The sequence below is a fragment of the Pan troglodytes genome, chromosome 3 (assembly GCF_028858775.2).
Source record: "Pan troglodytes isolate AG18354 chromosome 3, NHGRI_mPanTro3-v2.0_pri, whole genome shotgun sequence".
NCBI lineage: Eukaryota > Metazoa > Chordata > Mammalia > Primates > Hominidae > Pan > Pan troglodytes.
This window is the reverse complement of record NC_072401.2, coordinates 62408686-62433748: the sequence shown is the minus strand read 5'-3', so window position 1 is coordinate 62433748 and position 25063 is coordinate 62408686. Positions and strand designations below refer to the sequence as shown.

Below are 25063 nucleotides of genomic sequence, written 5' to 3'. Positions count from 1 at the left end.
TATGGGACTGTAGCAGTAAAGGAGCTCATACCAAGCCAGTCCCGCTTCTACAATCATAGATGGCAGGCGGTATGACCCACATGAAGCTGTAGAGTAGTGAAACCCCTGACCTTCACAGCCCAAGGCAACATTTTGATCCACTGATAGTATTGACACCCCAGGCCATCCCAGTCCCTACTTTACAACCAGGGCACCAGCAGACAGTCTAATCTGAGGCAAGAACAGCGTAAGAGAGGCCAGCAACCCCCTGTCCTCCACCCAATGATATAAGGAAACCCAGGACCAGCAGCTTCTAACCAGAACCCCACACAAGTGAACATGGACATCAAAAGGCATCTTCTACCCACCCCAGACAGCACCAACAGGAACTGAGCTAGAATCCTAACAGCATCAGAAAATGAAGTAGAACAAAATACCACTATTACTCTGAACACTTAACTATCATTGAAAATAAAACTCATAAAACTAGGAAAGAGGGGCTGGGCGCAGTGGTTCATGCCTGCAATCCCAGCACTTTGGGAGGCCAAAACGGGTGGATCACTTGAGGCCAGGAGTTCAAGACCAGCCTGGCCAACATGGCGAAACCCCATCTCTATTAAAAATACAAAAATTAGCCAGGCGTAGTGGCACATGCCTGTAATCCCAGCTACTCGGGAGGCTGAAGCATGAGAATCACTTGAACCCAGGAGGCAGCGGTTGCACTGAGCTAAGATCACACCACTGCCCTCCAGCCTGAGCGACAGAGCAAGACTCTGTCTCAAAAAATAAACAAACAAACAAACAAATAAATAAATAACGCAGGAAAGAATCTATACATTAAACCAAAATAGGGCAACTATGTGCTGTAACAAAAGATTTAAGTAGTCTAAGAATCCCCTAACATAAGTAACCAAATCTCAGGAATACAATCAAAACAACTCGTCATACCAAAACCAAAACAAACCAAAAAAAAAAAAAAGTAAGAAATAATGATCAATAGACATAAATGAGATGAATCAGATTTTAAAATTATTTAACAATAAATTTTAAAGCAAACATCATAAAATGCTTTAATAATCAATTACAAATCCTCTTGTAACAAATGAAAAAGAAACTCTCAAAGTAGCATTTTTTAAAAAAAAGTTTTTTGGATATTAGCCATTATCAGTAAGTAGTGATTTTTAAATATTATTTTAAATTTTCCTAATAACAGTGATGTAAAACAAATCAAAACTACAATGAGATACTACATCACACCCATTAGGATGACTATTATTTATAAAAACAAAAGATAACAACTGTTGATGTAGAAAAAAATGGAACCTTTGTGCATGCACTGCTAGTGTGAATGTAGAATGACAGTCACTATGAAAAGTGCACAGTGGATCCTTAAAAACTTAAAATTGAAAGCAGGAACTCAAACAGATACTTTCACACTAATATTCAAAGCAGCATTACTCACAATAGCCAAAAAGCGAAAACAACCCAAGTGCCCATCAACAGATTAATAGATAAAAAGTGGTATACACATACAATGAAATATTACCCAGTCTTAGAATGAAATTCTGACACATACTACAACATGGATGAACCTTGAAGACATTATGCTTAGTGAAATAAGCCAGTCACAGATAAATTTTCTGTCTGAAATTCATGGACAGAAAAAAGTAGAATGGTGGTTGCCAGGGCTAATGGAAAAAGAGATACTGTTTAATGGGTACAGTGTTTCAGTTGTGAAAAATGAAAGAAGTTCTATGGATTCATGGTGGTGATAGCCTCACAACAATGTGAATGTACTTAATGCTACTGAACTGTATACTCAGAAATAAAGTGGACAATTTTATGTTTATATTATACAATATTTTAAAATACACTTCTTTAAAAAAGAGCAAAGGAAGTGACGTGTGTATATAAACAAACTAAAACAAAAAGTCTTGTAAAGTTAAAAAATATTAAAATACCTGACAACAGAAATAACTAACAGTAGTATTTAAGTTGGGAATTCGTTGTTTCAGTTACCATGTCTGCATAATATAACTTCTTAACTTGGCTGCATAAAACAACCATTTGTTATGTTCATGGATTCAGTAAGTCAGCAATTCAGCAGAGCACAGAAGGGACGGATTCTTCCATGAAGTCTGAGCCCTGGAATCATCTGACAGCTTGTTTACACATATTTGACACCTGGTCTTGACTGCAGGCTGGGAGTCTTTTCTCTCCATAATGGCTACTTTGGGCTTCTTCACAGCATATTGTCTGGGTTCCAAGGGCAACTGGAGAGAATAAGAAAGACAGGAAGAGAGAGAGAGAAGGAGAGAGAGATCCAGCATGCCAAGCAGAGCCATATAGCCTTTTATGACCTAATCATGGAAATCACATGTATTACATATGCCACATTCAATGTATATGTAGAAACAACCTCAATGAAGTGGATGGGGGGAAAAGGTGATGACCTAAGAAAGATCAGAAATGAATCAAAGGCCAGGTGTGGTGGCTCATGCCTGTAATCCCAGCACTTTGGGAGGCCGAGGTGGGTGCATCACCTGAGGTCAGGGGTTCCAGATGAGCCTGGCCAACATGGTGAAACCCCATCTCTACTAAAAATACAAAAATTATGTGGGCGCAGTGGTACGTGCCTATAATCCCAGCTACTTGGGAGGCTGAGACAGGAGAATCACTTGAACTCAGGAGGCGGAGGTTGCAGTGCACCAAGATTGTGCCATTGCACTCCAGCCTGGGTGATAAGGGCAAAATTCCATCTCAAAAAAAAAAAAAAATTAAAAGGAATGAATCAGCTGGGCATGGTGGCTCACACTTATAATCCCAGCCCTTTGGAATGCTGAGGCAGGCGGATAACTTGAGGTCAGGACTTTTAAGACCGGCATGGCTAACATGATGAAGCCCCGTCTCTTCTAAAAATACAAAAAATTAGATGAGCATGGTGGCTGCTGCCTGTAATCCCAGCTACTCAGGAGGCTGAGGCAGGAGAATTGCTTGAACCCTGGAGTCAGAAGTTGCAGTGAGCCGAGATCACGCCACTGCATTTCAGCCAGGGAGACAGAGGGAGACTCTCTCTCAAAAAAACAAAAAATGAATGACGTCTGTAAGACTGAAGGCAAAAGAAACTGTACATAGCACTATTCTCTAGTTGATAAAACTGTTTTCCACAGGATATGAGTCAACAATTCTGACACTCTTTTACATGTATACAGAAATGTAAAAGATAAGTAAATGGATGTTGAATGGTGAACGCCCAGTTTCTCATTCATGTAATGGGAGTTTACAGATAAGCAAGAGGAGGCGGCTAGAATAATCCACGTTGGTAATGGATTAGAGTCAGAGACACCAATATGAACTTATGATTACTTCAACATAGATACAGATAGTTACATTTAAAGATATATATAGGTATGTGTTGATACACAAGTTATTGTACACACACATACATTTACCCAGCTCTATCAGTTGAAAGGGTCTAGCAGCAACAACTCTACAGGAGTGACAGCACACCTAGCACTCAGATCTTGATTTCTAATACCATTACCCAGTAAAAGAAATCATGATTCCATGAAGAAATGGTTGATTCTGGGATGGGGCAGGAGAGCATCTTGTGGCTCCAAAAGGTATGAAAGTGCTCAGAAACAACAACAAAAATGGGCTATGTCAAAGGGACACTGGAACCAAAGTAAGAGCTTCTATTAGCCAAATCTGCAACAATTTGAATAACAAAATAAACAGTAATGAATTATAAAGTAGAAAATAAAATTTATCCATCAAGAAAAGAACAAAATAAACCCAATCAAGCAGAAGGATGGGAAAAAATAAAGAGCAGAAATCAATAAAACTGAAAATAGAAAAATACAGAAAACTATTGCAGGAAAAAAACTACAAAATGATAAACCTCTATCTAACAAAATTGACAACTATAAGAAGACACCAACCATCAATATGTGGAATAAAATAGGGGATGATGTCACAATAGATTTTGCAGCCATCAAAAATAGGGTAATGCTTCTGTTTGAAAACTGGCACGAGACAAGGATGCCCTCTCACCACTCCTATTCAACACAGTATTGGAAGTTCTGGCCATGGCAATCAGGCAAGAGAAAGAAATAAAGTGTATTCAAACAGGAAGAGAGGAAGTCAAACTGTCTCTGTTTGCAGATGACGTGATTGTATACTTAGAAAACCCCATTGTTTCAGTCCCAAAACTCCTTAAGCTCATAGGTAACCTCAGCAAAGTCTCAGGATACAAAATTAATGGCAAAAATCACAAGCATTCCTATACACCAATAACAGACAAGCAGAGAGCCAAAACATGAATGAACTCCCATTCACAACTGCTACAGAGAAAATAAAATACCTAGGAATACAACTTACAAGGGACATGAGGGACCTCTTGAAGGAGAACTACTAACCACTGCTCAAGGAAATGAGAGAGGACACAAAGAGAAAAAAATTCCATTCTCATGGATACGAAGAATCAATATAGTGAAAATGGCCACACTGTGCAAAGTAATTTATAAATTCAATGCTACTCCCATCATGCTACTATTGACTTTCTTCACAGAACTAGAAAAAACTACTTTAAATTTCATATAGAACCAAAGAGCCCATATAGCCAAGACAATCCTAAGCAAAAAGAACAAAGTGGAAGGCATCACACTACCTGGCTTCAAACTATACTATAAGGCTACAGTAACCAAAACAGCTTGGTACTGGTACCAAAACAGATATATAGACCAATGGAACAGAACAGAGGCCTCAGAAATAACACCACACATCTACAACCATTTGCTCTTCGACAAATCTGACAAAAACAAGCAATGAGGAAAGGATTCCCTATTTAACAAATGGTGCTGGGAAAACTGGCTAGCCATATGCAGAAAACTGAAACTGGACCCCTTCCTTACACCTTATACAAAAATTAACTCAAGATGGATTAAAGACTTAAATTTAAGACCTAACATCATAAAAACCCTAGAAGAAAACCTAGGCAATACCATTCAGGACATAAGCATGGGCAAAGACTTCATGACTAAAACACCAAAAGCAATTGCAACAAAAGCCAAAACTGACAAATGGGATCTAATTAAATGAAAGAGCTTCTGCTCAGCAAAAGAGTGAACAGGCAACCTACAGAATGGGAGAATATTTTTACAACCTCTCCATCTGACAAAGGTCTAATATCCAGAATCTACAAGAAACTTAAACAAATTTACAAGAAAAACAAAAACAAACAATCCCATCAAAAAGTGGGCAAAGGATATGAACAGACACTTCTCAGAAGAAGACATTTACACAGCCAACAAACATAATTTAAAAAAAGCTCATCATCACTGGTCATTAGAGGAATGCAAATCAAAACCACAATGAGATACCATCTCACACCAGTTAGAAAAGTGATCATTAAAAAGACAAGAAACAGATGCTGGCAAGGATGTGGAGAAATAGGAAGACTTTTACACTGTTGGTGGGAGTGTAAATTAGTTCAACCATTGTGGAAGACAGTGTGGCGATGCCTCAAGGATCTAGAACCAGAAATACCATTCAACCCAGCAATCCCATCACTGGGTATGTACCCAAAGGATTATAAATCATTCTGCTATAAAGACACATGCACATCTGTGTTTACTGCAGCACTATTTACAATAGCAAAGACTTGGAACCAACCCAAATGCCCATTAATGATAGACTGGATAAAGAAAATGTGACATATATACACCACAGAATACTAAGCAGCCATAAAAAAGAAATGAGTTCATGTCCTTTGCAGGGACATGGATGAAGCTGGAAACCATCATCCTCAACAAACTAAAACAGAAAACCAAACACTGCATGTTCTCACTCATAATCGGGAGTAGAACAATGAGAACATATGGACACAGGGAGGGAAACATCACACACCGGGGCCTGTGGTGGGGGGGAGGGAGGAAAGGGAAGGGAGAGCATTAGGACAAACACCTAACTCATGTGGGGCTTAAAACCTAGATGACGGGTTGATAGGTGCAGCAAACCACCATGGCACAGGTGTACCTATGTAACAAACCTGCATGTTCAGCACATGTATCCCAGAACTTAAAGTAAAAAAAAATATTTAAAAAAACTCAAAAAAAAAAAATAGGGTAATGCTATGAACAACTTTATGCTTACAAACTTGACAGATGATTAGAAAAAATGGACCGATACCTCAGAAAACACAAACTACCAAAATTCAGTCACAATGAAATTGATAATCAAAATAGTCCTATAACTATTAAAGAATTAATATTGCTATTTAAAAGTTCTTGAAAAAAAAATCTCCTGGACCAGATGATTTCACCGGAGACTGTTAGACCAAATAGTTAAAGGATTAACACCAATTTTACACAGTTCCTTCCAGAAATTAGAAAGGGGAATAATTCCCAACTCATTTAATAAGGCAAATATTACCTTGATAACAAAACCATACAAACACAGCATTAAAAAAAACTATAAACCAATCTCTCCTTACTTAAATACAAAAATCCTCGAAATTTTACCAAGTCACATCCAACAATGTATAAAAAATAGCAATAGTGCACAATAATTGACATTTATAGATAACTACACCCAACAACAGAAAACATTTTTTTTAAATGCCCATTCATAAAGACATGCAATATCTTGGGTCATAAAACAAATCTTCATAAATGTAGAACTGAAATTGCACAGTGCATACTATGTCATAAAGGAATCAAGATCAGAAATTAATAAGGAAAAGATAATATGAAATTACCAAACACTGGAAAATTAACACACTTCTAAATAACCAATAGGCTAAACTCTGAAAAGATATTTAAAAATACATCAAAATAAGTGAAATGAACAGAAAATATGAGATACAAAACCTGTGGAATGCAGCTACAACAGTGCTGAGGGGGAAATTTATACCAAATGAATACATTTGAAAAGGGAAAAAGAGCTCAAATCAATAACACACCATGACCACATGGAAATTTTATGCAAGGCTGGTTAAACATTCAAAAATCAATATGTATAAGCCACCATATCAACAGATCAAAGAAGAAAAATCGTATGATCATATGGATTTATGCAAAAAAATGCATGACAAAATCCACATTACCTATGATTAAAAATTCTCAGCATACTGGCAGGAGAAAATTTCCCAACCCTATAAAAAACATCTATTAAAAACTTATAGCTAACATCTTAATGTGAAAGATCAAATGCTCTCTAAGAGCAGGAACAAGGCTAGAATTTTCACCCCATCCTTTTTATTTATTTATTTTTTTTGAGACAGGGTCTGACTCTGTACCCAGGCTGGAGTGGGGTGGCACTAGCACAGCTCATTGCAGCCTCAACCTTTTGGGCTCAAGTGACTCTCCCACCTCAATCTCCCAAGTAGGCAGGACTATAGGCACATGCCACTGCACAAGCTAAATTTTTGTGTTTTTTGTAGAGACAAGTTCTCACTACGTTGCCTAGGCTGGTCTCAAACATCTGGCCTCAAGAGATTCTCCAATCTCAGACTCCCAAAGTGCTGGAACTATAGGCCTACGCCACAGTGCTTGGACCCATCACTGTTATTTAACATAATACTGAAGTACTAGCTAATAATAGTAAGAAAAAGAAATTAAAGACATAAACTAAATTTACCCCAAACTACCCACAATTATTATTTTAAGTGGCACAGTACTAATTTCAGTTAAAATCATAGAACAGACATGGATACCTAATATCATCATTATTAAACAACATTGACTCAGAGATTCTAGCAAAGGCAAGAAGACTGAAATAATCAGATTAAACATAACAAATAAAACCTCTCTTTAGCTGATGACATGGTTATATAGCTTAAAGAAAACTAAAAGATTCAAATTTTTAAAGGTCTACAATTAATTTTTTTTAAAACCTTGGTAAGTGCTGAATTAAAATTTTGATATAAAAATTAGCCTCATAATTTAAAAAAATGTTCAGAATAGTACAAAAATTATAGTACAGTTAGGATTAACCTTAACAAGAAAGTCAAAGACCCAATACTAGGAGGGAGGGGAGAATGGGGAGCCAGGAGACAGGCTTTATTAAAATATTTTTTATGATAAAACATGAAATTTACCATATTAACCATTTATGAGTGTACAATTTAATGGCATTAAGTACATTCACAACACTGTGCAACCATCATCATTTCTAGAACTTTTTCATCATTTCAAACAAATTCTGTACACATCAAACATTAAATCACCATTACCCCCTACCACAATCCCCTGCAACCTCTATTCTGCTTCCTATCTCTAAATTTACCTATTATAAATACCTCATGTAAGTAGAACTACAAAATTTTTGTCCTTTTTTGTCTGGTTTATTTCAGTTTGCATGTTTTCATGTGTTCAAGATTCTTCTATGCTATGTTATATAGCAGAACTTTGTTTTTAATGACTGACTAATATTACATTCTGTGTATAAATCACATGCTGTTTATCCATTCATCTGTTCACGGACACTTGGCTTGTTTATACCTTTTGAGTATTGTGAATAATACTGCTACGAATATTAGTATACAAATGTCTGCTTCCATCCCTGCTTTCAATTCTTTTGGGTATATACCTAGGAGGGAAGTATTGGGTCATATGGTAGTTCTATGTTTAACTTTTTGAGCAACTATCAAATTGTTTTCTACGGTGGCTGCACCATTTTACATTCCCACCAGTGATGCATGAGGGTTTTAATTTATCCATATCTTCAACACTTATTTTCCTTTTTTTGTTTTAAATAATAGCTAACCTAGTGAGTGTAAAGTGGTATCTCCCTAGGGTCTTGATTTGCATTCTCTAATGACTGAAGATTTCAAGCATCCTTTCATATATTTATTGGCCAATTGCATACCTTCTTTGGAGAAAGGTCTATTCAAGTCCTTTGCTCATCTTTTATTTGGGTTGTTTGGTTTTTCTGTTGTTGAGCTGTAGAAGTTCTTTATATATTCTGATTATAAATCTCTATCATCCTTTTCAGGTAAATTATTTGCAAATATTTTCGCCTAGTCTGGTTGCCCTTTCACACTCTTGACAGTGTCCTTCAGATTTATTTATTTATTTATTTATTTATTTTTGGAGACGGGGTCTCACTCTGTCGCCCAGGCTGGAGTGCAGTGGCGCAATCTTCGGCTCACTGCAACCTCCAGCTCCTAGGCTCAAGCGATTCTCCTGACTCAGCCTCCCGAGTACCTGGGATAACAGGTACTTGCCACCACGCCTGGCAAATTTTGGTATTTTTAGTAGAGATGGAGTTTTACCATGTTGGCCATGCTGGTCTCAAACTCCTGACCTCAACTGATCCACCTGCCTCAGCCTCCCAAAGTGCTGGGATTACAGGCATGAGCAACCACTCCTGGCTCCAGATTAACATTTTTATAAGAAAGAAACATAACTTATTTTGTAAAAAACCTAAATAACATAAAAAATGTGAATTCTCACGAAATTACTACATAAATTAAATGCAATTCTAGTTAGAATTCCAAAAGTTTATTTGGAATTGGATAAAACTAAAAGCTCATAGAAAGAAAAAAGGCTGCAGAATGGCAGTGGAATAGTGAAGGTATTTATATCAGGACATACTATGAAGCTACTATTAGTAACAAGAGTATTGTGTTGACAGAGGAAAAAACAAATATATCAAAATTCAAAAGTATGTTGAATGTTATGTGAGATTTAATATATAATAAAAGTAGTACATTCAGAAGAGAACAGATTTTTTTAAAATTTAATAAACAGATCTGACACAACTGACCAACTGGAAGAAAACAAACTTAGAAGATTATGTCATGTTACATACCGAAACACATTCCAGATGGTTAAAGACTTAATTTTATTTTTCAAAAAAAGGTTTTCAGATGAAAAATCTAAGTTGGGATAAGACAGAACTTTTAACTAAAACAAACAAAGTTATAAAAGTCACACATTTAACAATTAAAATCCAACAGCCAATAAACATAAAGGTGCTCAAACTCTGGCAATCATGGAAATGGACACTAAAGTAAAAATGAGATTGCTTAATATCAATGAATGGGCAAGAACGTAGAATAGTAAATAGACTATCAGGTAAAAGGTACTCTTACACTATTGGTGTAAAAGGAAATTATAATAGCCTTTTCTGAAAGCAGGTACAGGCACAGATACATACAAACACACATGCTTTTTTTTTTTTCATTTATGGGCACCAATTAAGGTACAGAACTATTTAAAGGCTACCTCAGCAGAATGATAGGAGTAATGACTAAATTATTATTTTAAACCTTTATTAACTCAATGGAGTAACACTCTTTTAATCTGAAAAATAAAAAGAAAGAAAACTTTAAAAAGTAGTAGCATGTATCACTGACTAAAGGAAATGGAGAAGAAGAGAGAAAAAGAGCACTGACCATGGAGTTGTAAGGAAATCAAAAACAAATTCATCCATTTCACAATTCACAATTCTGTCTAGGCTGACCCTGACCTTCATACTCAAAGCAACACATGCACCATTAGCATTTCTCATTTTTTAAATATATCCAAGCAAATAATGCCCATGGAGATGCCACCAACCTGATCTGTTTGTGGCTTCACTTGGTTCTACAACAAACTGTAGAGAGGCTTCTTTCTTCTTTGAAGAAACTGGAACTGACTTTGGATGTGATTTCTGGCAGTGAGCACAGAAGAAATACAACATTAGAACTATTTTATTAACTTACCAATTCAATGAAATATATTTGTTTTTTAAATGGGGGGAAAAACAAGTATTCTAAAACAACAAACCAGCTGTTAAGAGTTTTATGCTACTTTTTATTTTATTTCTAAAGTAATAGCTACTTTGGAAAACAATCTGGCATTATTCGGTAAAGCTGAAATTTCATACAACCTATCACAGAAACAATATTGCTCTAAACAGCAACTATGTGGACAGAAGACTGAATAAACTTATTAAATAAATAAATTATAGTATAGATATACCATATTACATACGTAACAATGGAACAAATAAACTACAATAATATAAATTATTATTTTAACCAGAAAAAAAAGCAACCTGCAGAAGTACATAACAATCTTATCTATGTAAAGTTCAAAATAGACACGTAAAACACTGTAGTATTGAGATTCACTCTGCAGGAAAGAGTTAACATAGGAGGCCTGATATATTTAAAGGACCAGCTTACAGGGCTACCCCTTGGTTGGCATCTGGAGACTTAACTTTTAGAATGTTCCCTCCATTACCAACAGACAAGGTTGCACCTGCTGCGCCAGACTGCCTAGACTGTTTGTATAAATAAACACTGTGATCTGTGGTGAACATCTGCTTTCTTTCCTTCTGGGAGTGCGTAAAATTTTGGTAGGCAGGGGATGCCTATGGGACCAACCCCCAGTGAAAACAGGCTGAGTTTCAAAAGGCTTCTCTGAGGAGAAAAAATGTACACACGTTACTGCATTTCACTGCTGAAGGGAATGAGTACATTCTATATGGCCCCTTGGGGAACACAGGAAGCCTATATATGGATTCCTCCAGACTCTGCTAATGCGCATTTTTCCCTTACTGACCCAGCTGTGTATCCTGGCTGAATGACTATAATAAGTATCAGTCATGAAAAACACCAAAAGCAATGGCAACAAAAGTGAAAATTGACAAATGGGATCTAATTAAACTAAAGAGCTTTTGCACAGCAAAAGAAACTACCATCAGAGTGAACAGGCAACCTACAGAATGGAAGAAAATTTTTACAATCTACCCATCTGACAAAGGGCTAATATCCAGAATCTACAAAGAACTTAAATAAATTTACAAGAAAAAAATCAAACAACCCCATCAAAAAGTGGGCAAAGGATATGAACAGACACTTCTCAAAAGAAGACATCTATGCAGCCAACGGACACATGAAAAAATGCTCATCAGCACTGGCCATCAGAGAAATGCAAATCAAAACCATAATGAGACACTATTTCACAATAGTTAGAATGGCAATCATTAAAAAGTCAGGAAACAACAGGTGCTGGAGAGGATGTGGAGAAATAGGAACACTTTTACACTGTTGGTGGGACTGTAAACTAGTTCAACCATTGTGGAAGACAGTGTGGCGATTCCTCGGGGATCTAGACCTAGAAATACCATTTGACCCAGCCATCCCATTACTGGGCATACATCCAAGGGATTACAAATCATGCTGCTATAAAGACACATGCAAACGTATGTTTATTGCAGCACTATTCACAATAGCAAAGACTTCGAACCAACCCAAATGTCCATCAATGATAGACTGGATTAAGAAAATGTGGCACATATACACCATGGAATACTATGCAGCCATAAAAAAGGATGAGTTCATGTCCTTTATAGGGACATGGATGAAGCTGGAAACCATCATTCTGAGCAAACTATTGCAAGGACAGAAAACCAAACATCGCATGTTCTCACTCATAGATGGGAATTGAACAATGAGAACACATGGTCACAGGGTGGGGAACATCACACACCAGGGCCTGCTGGGGGGTAGGGGGAGGGGGGAAGGATAGCATTAGGAGATACACCTAATGTAAATGACGAGTTAACGGGTGCAGCACACCAACATGGCACATGTATACATACGTAACAAACCTGCACGTTGTGCACATGTACCCTAAAATTTAAAGTAAAATAATAATTTTTTAAAAAGCAAATACATAAAAATAAGTATCAGTCATGAGTTCAACTATATGTCAAGTCTCCCAAGTCCTTTTAGTGAAGCACCAAATGTGGATGGTAGTGGGACCTCTGTCACAAGTGGTAGCAGAAGTGTGGACACAGTATCGGCACAGTAGAGAAATAAATAAATGACAGACTTACATGGTTTGGCTGTGTCCCCAACCAAATCTCAATTTGAATTGTATCTCCCAGAATTTCCCTGTGTTGTGGAAGGCGCCCAGGGGGAGACAATTGAATCATCAGGGTCAGTCTTTCCCGTGCTATTCTCGTGATAGTGAATAAGTCTCACAAGATCTCATGGGTTTATCAGGGGTTACCACTTTTGCTTCTTCCTCATTTTTCTCTTGCCACCACCATGGAAGAAGTGCCTTTCGCCCTATGCCATGATTATGAAGCCTCCAAGCCATGTGGAACTGTAAGTCAAATTAAACCTCCTTTTCTTCCCAGTCTTAGGAATGCTTTTATCAGCAGTGTGAAAATGGACTAATACACTACACTGCTGTTGAGTGACCACAGTATGGAATTCAATGCCATAAAAAGACAGAGGCAGGCTTTCATTTAATCTCTGCTCTCTCTTAACATCTCATTAAAGATTTTTAAAAACAAACTCAGAAGGATGAAGAGAAAGACAAAGGAGTAGATGAGACATGTCAGCAAACATTTTTAGGTTGAAAAGCAAACTACTGGTAATTCAGCAACCCAGAGAGAATGGAAACATGCTAGCAATGGAGAAAACCCAGAAGCAGACAGATTACTGTTTATGGAGAAACCTATAAAGATTAGTAGAATTGCAAGACACCACTAAAAAAAAGGGGCAGGCCAGATGCAGTGGCTCACACCTGTAATCCCAGCACTTTGGGAGGCCAAGGCAGGAGTATCACTTGAGGTCAAGAATTCAAGATCAGCCTGGGAAACTTAGCAAGACCACATCTCTGTGTAAAAATAAAAAATTAGCCAAGAGTGGTGGTGCATGCTTGTGTTCCTACCTACTCAGGAGGCTGAGGCAGGAGGATCACTTGAGCCCAGAGGTTTGAGGTTGCAGTGGGCTATGAGCATGCCACTGCACTCCAGCAACAGAGCAAGACCCTGTCTCAAAAAAAAGAAGAGGCATGCAGAGGGTGTTAAAAGCGTGTATAGTTGAATGTGTCTTTTGTCGCAGAAAAAAAAGTGTATATAGCAAGTAGTTAAACTGGCTGGGCGCAGTGGCTCACACCTGTAATCCCCATACTTTGGGAGGCTGAGGCGGGTGGATCACCTGAGGTCAGGAGTTCAAGACCAGCCTGATCAATATGGTGAAACCTTGTCTCTACTAAAAATACAAAAATTAACCAGGAATGGTGGCAGGCACCTGTAGTCCCAGCTGCTCGAGAGGCTGAGACAGGAGAATTGCTTGAACCCGGGAGGCAGAGATTGCAGTGAGCCGAAATCGTGCCACTGCACTCCAGCCCAGGAGTGCTTTTTCTCAAAAAAAAGAAGGTAGTAAAACCGAAGAGCCCCTCCCAAACCTATCAGAAGATTATTTACTCTCTTGAGTTTCTTAATCAGAGAGACTGTGACATTAGTGGCATAAGACACAGGTGAAGTTAAGGGCAATACATGAAAACCAGAGATATTAAGTAGGAGCATTTAAACTGCACTTTCCCCTTTGCCACATCTGACTGAAATTGAAAACAATCGCAGTTAGACTTGAACCGCCAAGCGGGAAAGATTTCTTTGTCAGAAATACTTACTAGGCCAAGAGAAAAGAAATCTACAGATATTAACACCAGGATACCAATGATGAAATGGACCAAACTACACCACAGTGACATCCACCAGTCTACAAATTTTACCAGGCATATAGAGCTTCCAATGTGTTTTAGTTTCCCACTTTCAAACAAGAGGAGACAGCTAAGGATCACTGGACATATGAAAAAGGCAAGGTAATGAGCAAAGTAAGTAAAAAAGGTACTTGCAGAAAACAGAAACTGAAGAAATATTTATGAAAAGGGTTAGATGAACCTAATGTCAAGGAATATAATAAAAATTTAGATCACTAAGGACAGATGACATGATCCTAAAAGCCTGCAAAGAGGAAAAAAATAGTCACAAAGGATCATGGAATCACAACAGTATTCTCAACAGGAGAAGCTAAAATAAAAGAAAGCAACATTTGTAAGTCTAAGGGAAAATACACCTGACTAAAAGGGAGGCTTGATATCAAAAAATATATATTATTTTTTAATTAAAGGAAAATAATTTCTAATCTAGAATTCTGTACTCACCCAAATTACCCATCATGAAGGTAAAACCATGGTATTTTTAAACAATTAAGGTCTCAAATTCTCAGAAAGCTACTAAAGGATGAGTCCCACCAAAAAAGGAGAGGCCAAGAAAAAAGGAAGATTTCAGATCCAAGAAATAAGAGTTGCAATTCAGGAGAAAAGCAAAGGGACTCTCTGTGATACAGAGAGAGTACATGACAAAACCTATGTGATAGGTCTAAGGGTAGATTGAAGAAAAAAAAAAAGAGCAGGGACAGCAAAGCTGAAAATGATAAATTAATGTGTCTATGCATACTAAGACATTTATACTTAGACGTTTGTCATAGAAAACTGGTGATGAATTAGTCACAGGTGCACAGAAAGTCAAAAATGGAAAAACCAAAATTAAATCAAGAGAAAATTAAGAACTGTACATAAAGAAAATTTAACCATTAGTACTCTACATAGCTGTGACTACTGAAACAAGTCATAATAATATCATAAACACTAACTACTAATCCTACTAAAAATTATGATGTACTAAAGAATGGAAGTTTATGTGTTGTGGTCGGAAGTAGAAACTATATGACAAATAAAGTCTAAACTTCCATAGTAGAAAGCCAATAAATAATAGCAAAGACTGGAAAAAAAAATCAAGAAACAGCAATATAAACATTATTTAGAAATATGGAGTCAAAATACCTAGAGTAATAGCTAAGACTAAAAAGTTAGACTTGGAGGAGGAAAAGTGGGGTCTACTATTTTTTTGTGGAATTTATGGAACTATTTTAACTTCCATGTATATAATGCCTTTGAGCTTTAAAAATCAATCTTCCAACAAATTAAGAAGAAAAGTATGTAAAAAGATAGGGAAGAGAATAAAATAGTGAACCAGAATAGACTGCTGATTCTTTGAAAATGTTAATGACAGAAAAATACCTGTAACAACACAGATAATTTAAAAAGGTGAAAACCAGCAATAAAAAGAGAGTAATAACTATGAGGAAGATCATGAAGTTGACTATACACAAATTGAGAACAGAGGAAATGTTTCAAGAAAATTATAAAATGTCAAAACTGGCAAAAGAAATATAAAAAATGCAACAGATCATTGAATAAAGTGGTAATCACACACATCCCCACCAAAACAGCTCCAACCATATGTTTTACGAATGATCCAAATTTGAAGAAACAGATCATTTTTGCTTAATCAAGTTATCCCAGAAAACAGAAGAGAAAAACTAATTTATTTCATGAAGCTTGGTTGTGTTTCAGTTAAAACCTACGGAGTCATATCTTATTTTACTTAAAGACAAACAAATATGAAGTAATAACTAGACCTAGGAATCTCAAGTTCGCAAACAGAAAAGCCTATAAGATAGATAAGTCTTAAGTCTGATTTTATTTTCAAATCAAGTAAACAAATTTCATTCCCTATGTGGAAGGCCTAGGCCAAGCTTGCTGCATGGAAAGGCCCTACCTGAAAAAAAAACCCTAACACCTACAAAGTCTCTGTTGTTTTGAAGCATCCATCTCAAGGATTAGAAAAAATTAATAATATAAAAATAAAAATAAAGAATATATGAAAAATAAAATTAAGAAAAAAATAATGAAACTAAAAACAAGCAAATGAGAGGACCGACAAAGCCAAACTTGGTTTTCTGAAAGACCAAAATTGATAAACCCTGACAAAATTAATTGATGAAAAAGACAAGGCATAGCAGGCACAGTGGAATGTGACTCACGAGCTGTAGTCCCAGCTATTCCTTAGCTTAGGGAGGATCACTTAAGCCCAGGAGTTCTAATCCAGCTTGGGCAACATACCAAGATCCCTACCTCTAATTAAAAAAAAAAAAAAAAAAAAAAAGATAAGGCATAAATAACCAATGTCAGGAATAAAAAAGGGGATATAACTGTAGATCCTACAGACATTAACAAGACTGTAAAAAGACATGACAAAACAACATTATCCAAATAAACTGGAAAATTTAAATAAAATGAACAAATCCCTAAAAAAAGAAAAGTAGAACATTTAAAAAAAATAGAAAATCTAAATTGTCTACTGAAACTATTAAGTAAAATCTAAATCTTTAATGTTCTATATCATCATCTAGGTAGTAGTTGTAAAAATTCAATGAAATATACACACAATTTGTGTATTTTAATGTATTATGTTTCATAAGAAAACAAAAGTGAGGCCAGGCACAGTGCTCATGCCTGTAATCCCAATGCTTTGGGAAGCTGAGGCAGGAGGATTGCTTGAGCCCAGAAGTTTGAGACAAGCCTAGGCAACACAGTGAGACCCTGCCTCTGTAAAGAAAAATTTTAAAATGGCCGGGTGTGGTGGCTCACACCTGTAATCCCAGCACTGTGGGAGGCCAATGCAGGAGTATCACTTGAGGTCAGGAGTTTAAGACCAGCCTGGCCAACATGGTTAAACCCCATCTCTACTAAAAATACAAATATTAGCCAGGTGTGGAGATGGGCGCCTGTAACCCCAGCTACTTGGGGGACTGAGGCAGGAGAATCATTTGTACCCCGGAGGCAGAGGTTGCAGTGAGCCAAGATAGCACCACTACACTCCAGCATGGGTGACAGAGCAAGACTTTGTCTCAAGACAGATAGATACATAGAGAAATAATAAATAAATAAATAAGCAGGCCAGCATGGTGATATGCACCTATAGTCCTAGGTAGTCAGTAGGCTGAGACGGAAGGGTTTGAGCCTAGGAAAAGTTCAAGGCTTCAGAGAGCTGTGATCATGTCATGGTACTCTATCCTGGGCTAAAGAGTGAAACCCTGTCTCAGAAAATAAATAAATAAATAAATAAATTCGTATTTTAAAATTCTCGCAAAGAGAAAACTCCTATGAATTCCATCAAATACTTGAGAAAGAAACAATAGTGGTTCATAAAAACACTTCAGGAGAAAAGAGAAAGAGAAAATACTGAACAACTCATTTTACAAGACCAGTACAAACACAGAGTAGAACCTTTATTTTGAACATTTCTTATTTCTTATACATTTAAAGTTATGAATTCCCTCTAACACTATTTTAGCTAAATCTCACAAGTTCTGATAAGTCATATTATTATCTTCATTCAGAATATTTTATATTCCCAACATGCTTTCTTCTTTGGCCTAAAGTCATTTAGAAGTCATTGCAGTGGACCTTGGCTTTAGAGCACAATGTCTTAAAAGGGACCAGATTTACCCTCCTGCCTGAATCAATTTTAAAAAAAGAAAAAACATACAAGATTCTCAAGAAATACGACATTGAAAAACCAAAGAGAATGATTCTTGAGATGGGAAACAAATGAGGTGAACCCTCTGATCACCCATTTCCAGATGTGACACGCAGGGGAAATCCTCAGTTGAGGAGCCAAAGCTGAGGATTCAGGAAGACCAAAGTGGTTAGAATTTGCAGGGTAAAGTACTGGACAGGAGACGGTTACATAGAGAAAACTGCAGAATGTGCAGATCTCTCTCAAGCATTCAATCAAATATTGATCAGAGAATGCATTGTAAGAAAACCAGAGAAAGAACCACCCGAAGCCTTGAGGGGGAATATCCTCCCAGTTACAAAGGACCTAGAATAATCTACCAGCCAGAGTGGAAAACCTCCATAAGTAACGGGACACAGTAGAGAAGAATTTTGCCTCAGAAGGGAAGAAAATTAGCCACAGACTATATTTTGCTAGTCTTTATTGTTTCCACAGCTTCTCATATCTCTAAAATTTGTTTCCGTTTTTTAAAATAGCTGCTTTAGCAGGAGTGTTAGCCTTCTGTGACTTACTGCATTCTACCTAGAAGAGGAACCTCTAGCATAACCTTGATACCAAAGCCCTGTAAGAACATTTTTCAAAAAAAGACAATATTATTCATAAACATAGATGCAAACATCTTCAATATTAGGCAAACCTAATCAAAAAAAGTTAATACTTTATGACCAAGTCAAGTTTATCCCAGAAAACCTAAAGTTGCTTTAACTTTCAAAAACCATTGTAATTTATCAAGTTTCAGAAGGCCTCTCAATTCTGAAAGAAATGGTTTTGTCTGCATTGCTTGGAACCAAAAGGCTACATATGTTTAATATGTTGATTGCCTTTTACAGTTTTCTAGTAAGTGTTATTTCTAGCACTATATGATTTTTCTAATTAGTATTGTGCTTTTGAATAATTTGCTTTAGATTAGCTTCAAATACTTTATTTGAAAGTCTGCTACTTAGTATAGTTAAGTCAACCAATACTTTATTTCTGATCAAACTAACAGCAATTAGAATATATAATCAACAGAAGATTGATTTCCCCATATAACAATGAAGTGCCTTCATTTATTAGAATATAACCAACCCTGCCAACCTGATTAGCAACTTTGATCGCTGCCCATTTTCCTAAAAACCTAATTTGAGCATTATTTTAGGAGAAGTGAAAAATGTTTATTATAATTTGATAATTCTAATTCCCATAATCCCAATTCCAACAGAAAATATCAAATAAAACTTTTCACAAAATACCTCCAAATTTTATAGAAAGTCAATGGGAATATAGAATTCCCTTTCAAGAATAAGACTTACAAACAACTAAAATATACATGAGTATATTGTGTATACCTTCATTCATTAAAATATTAAACCTATACCAGCTCTTCTTTATCACTTACCTCTTTGCTTGGTGACTGAATACAAGTGTCTTTTATTTTGCGTGTTGAATTAGGCACTGATTTTGTAGAATTTGTACTAAAATCATTGGCAAGACCTAAAACAAAAGTATGAAATTTTCAAAAACAAGATATAGTGTAATATCTATTAGTCACAATTAAAAGTAGCTGTATATGACATGTGAAGAACCATCTGTTGACTCACTGACCACAATTAGCCTAAATCAAGTAGAGACCTCAATTCAATATTCGAATGTTCCTGAGAAGCATCAGGAAATGAGAAAAGCAATATCAATATATGCTGAAGTATCAATATATGCCAGCTCTTCTTTCAGAGCTTGTATAGAAAACATTCTTTTCTATCATCTGCCCCTATTTCTTTGGCTGGCTTATTCTCTTATTCCAATACCTGCTGATGCTAATCAGCACTTGGAAAAGTTTTTGCTGTAATTTATGACTTCCTTAAACAGATATGTAAATCACCAAAGATTATCTCAAATTCTCCAGCGATTCCAAGAATTCTACACATCTATTTTCATTATATATTTTTTCTGGCTAGATGCAGTGGCTTATGCCTGTAATCCCAACACTTTGGGAGGCTGAAGAGGGCAGATCACTGGAGGGCAGGAGTTCGAGACCAGACTAGCCAACATGGTGAAACCTGGTCTCTACTAAAAAATACAAAAATTAGCCAGGCGTGGTGGCACACACCTGTAATCCCAGCTACTTGGAAGGCTGAGGCACAAGAATCACTTGAACCTGGGAGGCAAAGGTTGCAGTGAGTTGAGATAGCACCACTGTACTACAGCTTGGGTGACACAGCAGGACTATGTCTCAATAAATAAATAAATAATAAAATACTTTTTCTTGTGTATGATAATTATGTATGGACTTCCAGATTACAGTAATCTAATGTGAACTAAACGGGATGACAAATTATTGTCAAATTATTATTTTTTGTCAGTATTATCCTAAGTATACCAGAAGGTACACAAAGGATTGCATATGAACTCAAAATACCAGGGAAAATATTTTCCATATATTTAAACCCTAGAACATATTTGCTGCATTTGATATTAATTACCATGACAAATTCATATTTTCATCCATCTAACCCTTAAATTCCATCTTGAAATGAAGCCTTACTTTTTTCTTCAAAACAGTCTTGTAAGATTTCCAGAACATTCTGGCCTTGCTCTGTGTTAATGTCACGTGCCCTAATAAAGAAAGGAAAAATACAGCCTATCATTTTCAGAAGATATTTCTTTATATTACCATCTATTTGAAAATTCCACATCTCATTATAAAATATAAATTTACTTAATATGTAAAATATCTTTACTATTTGAAGACAAAACAAGTACTTGAGGGTCTATACATTCCCTCAAGTGAACTCTTTCCTTCCTAATAAGAATTAGTATATCATAATCTACATTAACAATTAATATTTCTTAGTTGAACAGCCATGTCTAAAGCTGTTTTAGATTACTGCTGTATCTCAAAAACACAAATTTTTTTGAATGAATCCAATCAGTCCTGAAATGCTTCTTTAACAGACTTTACAGTCACATCTCCAAGTAACATATTCCTCCCTATAAATTCTCAAATGCATTTCTAATTCAGTATCATTGATTAATCTTAAGTTTATGAATCAGTATAAATTTTAATTAAAAATTATATTGAGCTTGTAGAGTCACAGCCAGCTATACAACATAATACAGACCCCTTGTTCACTTTACCTAGTTCTCCTCAGTGCTAATATTTTGCAAAACTATAGCATATTATCACAATCAGGATACTGATATTGATACAATCTACCAATGCTATTGTGATTTCTCCAGTTCTACATGTACTCATTTCTGAATATACTCCTGTTTGTGTGTATATATACAAAATGTATCACATCTGTAGGTGCAGATAAAACAACCAGAGTCAAGATACTGAATAGTTCCATCATCACAAAGATCCTCTATTGTCCTTTTGTAATCATAACCACCTTTCTCTCATCTCCTTCCTGCCTCCTCTCATTCCTAACCTCTGGCAACCACTAATCTGTCCTCCATTTCTAAAACTCTGTCATGTGGAAACAATTATATGTAAATAGAATCATACAACATGTATCCTCTTGCCTTGGCTTTTTTCACTCAACACAATTCTGTGGAAATCAATCCAAGTTGAATGTATCAATATTTCATTGCTTTTTAGAGTCAAGTAATGTTCCATGCTATGTGTGTACCACAGTGTTTAACCACTTACCTGTTGAAGAACATCTGGATTTCAATCAGTATAAAATTGACATGCATCTCTAACAGAGTGGACAAACTTTTGCTTAAAGGGCCAGATGGTAAATATTTTAGGCTTGTAAACCATAGTCTCTGTCACAACCAGTCGACTCTCCCATTCTAGCCCAAAAGCAACCACAGACAGTATGTAAACAAAGAGGCATGGCTGTGTTCCAATAAAATTGAAATAAAACCTGTGACAAAACATTTGGCTGGCCTATCAGCCAGAGTTTACTGATCCCTGATCTACAACATTCCTATTATTGAGAGCTGGAAAAGTACTATATATGCAGTAATTAAAAACTGTGAGCCACAGTGCATTATCAGGTCATCCATCATAAAGTTTTATAACTGAAAGATCTCAGAAATCATCCAGTCCAATAATTATCATCCAAATAGATGTGTAAAGTTACTTTTGGAGCTTTGCAGAAATACACATAATTGGTCACTTCCCACAAACCAATTTAATTAGATTTCCTAGGGTGATGGAGGTAATTCAGATGTGCAAATCTAGTTAAAAACCCCTAGCTGAATCCTATGCCCTCATTTTGCAGATAGGCAAACTGAAACCCAAAATGGTCAAATGGCCTACCTCAGTTTGTAAACCTAAGTAGTATTAGTGGCCGGTTTTCTACCAGAATATATATAGGTGACTATTATAAATTCTGGCCTTGACATCACCCCAAAATACCACCTACAGGTGCACATATTACACACCTATAAATACCCTCCTGCTATTACCTGTTTCAAGGATGAGATCCAAAAAGATCAGATTTGCCAAGGTGATAATGCAGAGTCACTATTAGAACGCAGGTCACATTAGGAAACAGCTTTTTCAAAATTTATCAAATTCGTCTTTTCTTCCCCTTTGTCATTATTACCTTAGCATAAAAGCACCTCCACCATGTGTAGATTACTACAACCCCCTCCTTAAGCTACTTTGTAAACATCAAACATCTTTGCGTTTTTAAATGTGTGTGTGTGTTTATATCAGATAGCCCTTATTCCACAGAAGATTTAGGAGAGCTTATTCAAGCCTATAATAGACACCTAAAGCCTAACATATCCATTTTATGGCTCAATCCAACTCATATGGTCTTGTTTTCCACTTCTACCCAACATATTCAACCTTCTTAAATCAGGTCTCTCTGCTACTGACAAATATATGTATTCCTACTTTGGTTCCTTCGTTAAGTTACTTTCTATGTCTGGAATATACTTTATCTTAGTCTTTAAATACCTGTTCAAGGTCCACCAAAGTTACACTACAACTTTAAAGCTTTTCTTAATATCAACAACACACAAATCCCTAATTTCTCACATGGCTGTCTATACTGCAAGTTAATGCCTAATTATATATAGGCCTACTCTCTATGATACACAAGTCATTACTTCAGTATTGCAAGTAATAATTTTTGTCCATTAAATTGTTTCACAAATGTACATATACATTTTCCCAACAGAAATCTAAGCTTCTTGTAAACAAAAGAACATACTTCTGTGCCCCATTGGACCTACTAAAATCACAGCTCAATAAACATGATGTTATTCATAATAACATCTTCACTTTTAAAAACATGCTTTTCATCCTATTACTAGTAAATATTTAACTAGAAAATTTACTTTTTACAGGTTTTACAACTAAAAGAAGAACCAAAACAACCCAAACAAGCACTCAACAAATAAATGCATGACAGCATGTACTATTTTTCTTTTTGCCCCACTGAATAAGCTACATCTTTCTAATTTTACCATTTGATTCATTCTACAAAATGCTTTTCCCATGGCAGTCACTTAGTCAGAACTGAGACTCCCTCTTCCTGGTTCCACTATTTTATCAGGTGAATTTCTTTTTTCACAGCCACAAAGTCATTGCACTGCTTGCATTAACATTCCCCTGTTAGTATAAGATGACTACCCTTAATCAGTGGGCACAGAAATCATTATATTAGTCAGAGGTGATAGTTTTTCCTTTCTTCATTTAAAAATCTATTAACGATGAGAATAAAAATAATCTTAAAAGCTTAAGTACATAAATCACCTGGAAGGTCGACAAAATCTTCTTCTGTAGCCATTTTTGAGATGATCCTGAAAGAAAAGTAAATCATCAATTGGGTTTCTTTAAGATAGAGTCGAGTAAAATTTATTTTCAAAGTAACTTCATCCAGTATGGGCATGCTATACACCAAACATCTCCTAAGGGCTCAAAACAATTTTGAGGTTATGTTATGACATAACATAGGTTATGACAGGCATTTAAAAACTGAACTGCAGGCATCTGGTAAGCTTTATTCCGCTTCTCTCCCCACAGTGAGAATGGCTTTATTGCTTTCTTCTGATTATATATAATGTAAACAATATATGTGCTCATAGTAAAAAGTATAGATTATATTATTCTTTCATACAACTCTTTATGTTTATATGTATAACGTCACATAATGGGAGATCATCGAAGCTGAAGATTTTCTTAGAAGGGGAGATAAATTAGAAAAGAAATGATACGGATTTTTATATAATAACCATAACCAAAGTATGAAATATAGAATAGTGAACACCAAAGAACTCCAGAAATATGTAAACAAAATGAGTTGTCGCCCCCATTAGTCATTCACAGCTTGTACCTTTTAACTGATAGCTGTCTTTCAGAAGAGTTTGTCAATAACATATGCTCCATAAATCAGCCTCAAGAACTGCATAAAAGGCCACCATTTTGACAGAAGAACTGAAAACGTCAAATTATTTCGAGACGTATTTGTTACATAATCTGTTTCTCCCAGCTACCAAGTGTGACGCAAAGGCACACTTTTAAGTCTTTTCAACACTTCTACCATGGGGAGAAAAGTTATTTGGAGGCCTAGGAACTGGAGCTAAACTAAAAAGCAGAAGCCAAGATCGCGCCACTGCACTCCAGCCTGGGGGACAGAGCAAGACTCCGTCTCAAAAACAAAAACAAAAACAAAAAAACCCCAGCAGAAATCACAAGCACCTCTCAAGAGTAAGACGTAGGCACAGACGAAATGACGACATGAAAACTTAAGAAATAATAAAAGTACAGTAAATTAACTCTGGTTATCGACACACGATCACACTTGATTTCAAAAATTCCTGCGGCTTTCCCACTGAAATCCCTCAGAGATCACAGCCCCAGCCTAGCATTTCCTTCTCCCCAGCCTCGGGCGCCCGTGCCCCAGCCAGCCGCTCAACCACTCGC

General features: G+C 36.3%; 1 protein-coding gene across 7 annotated transcripts in view; it reads right to left on the bottom strand.

The window, feature by feature from the left end:
* Window positions 1-25063, bottom strand: part of CENPC (centromere protein C) — a 115248-nt gene that overhangs the window by 87017 nt on the left and 3168 nt on the right. For 5 of the 7 annotated variants that reach the window (XR_010156585.1, XM_054683060.1, XM_054683059.1 and 2 more), the window contains exons 2-5: window positions 23894-23940; window positions 20717-20787; window positions 19574-19668; window positions 10542-10635 (exon numbers count right to left, since the gene is read on the bottom strand). Coding sequence is in view for 5 of the 7 variants with exons in the window: in XM_054683060.1 (XP_054539035.1) it covers window positions 10542-10635; window positions 19574-19668; window positions 20717-20787; window positions 23894-23940 (307 nt within the window). In the remaining 2 variants the exon portion in view is untranslated. Of the gene's footprint in view, window positions 1-1940; window positions 2119-10541; window positions 10636-19573; window positions 19669-20716; window positions 20788-23893; window positions 23941-25063 lie in introns of those variants that run through there. The other 2 variants (XM_063809600.1, XM_063809601.1) reach the window with 2 other exon arrangements.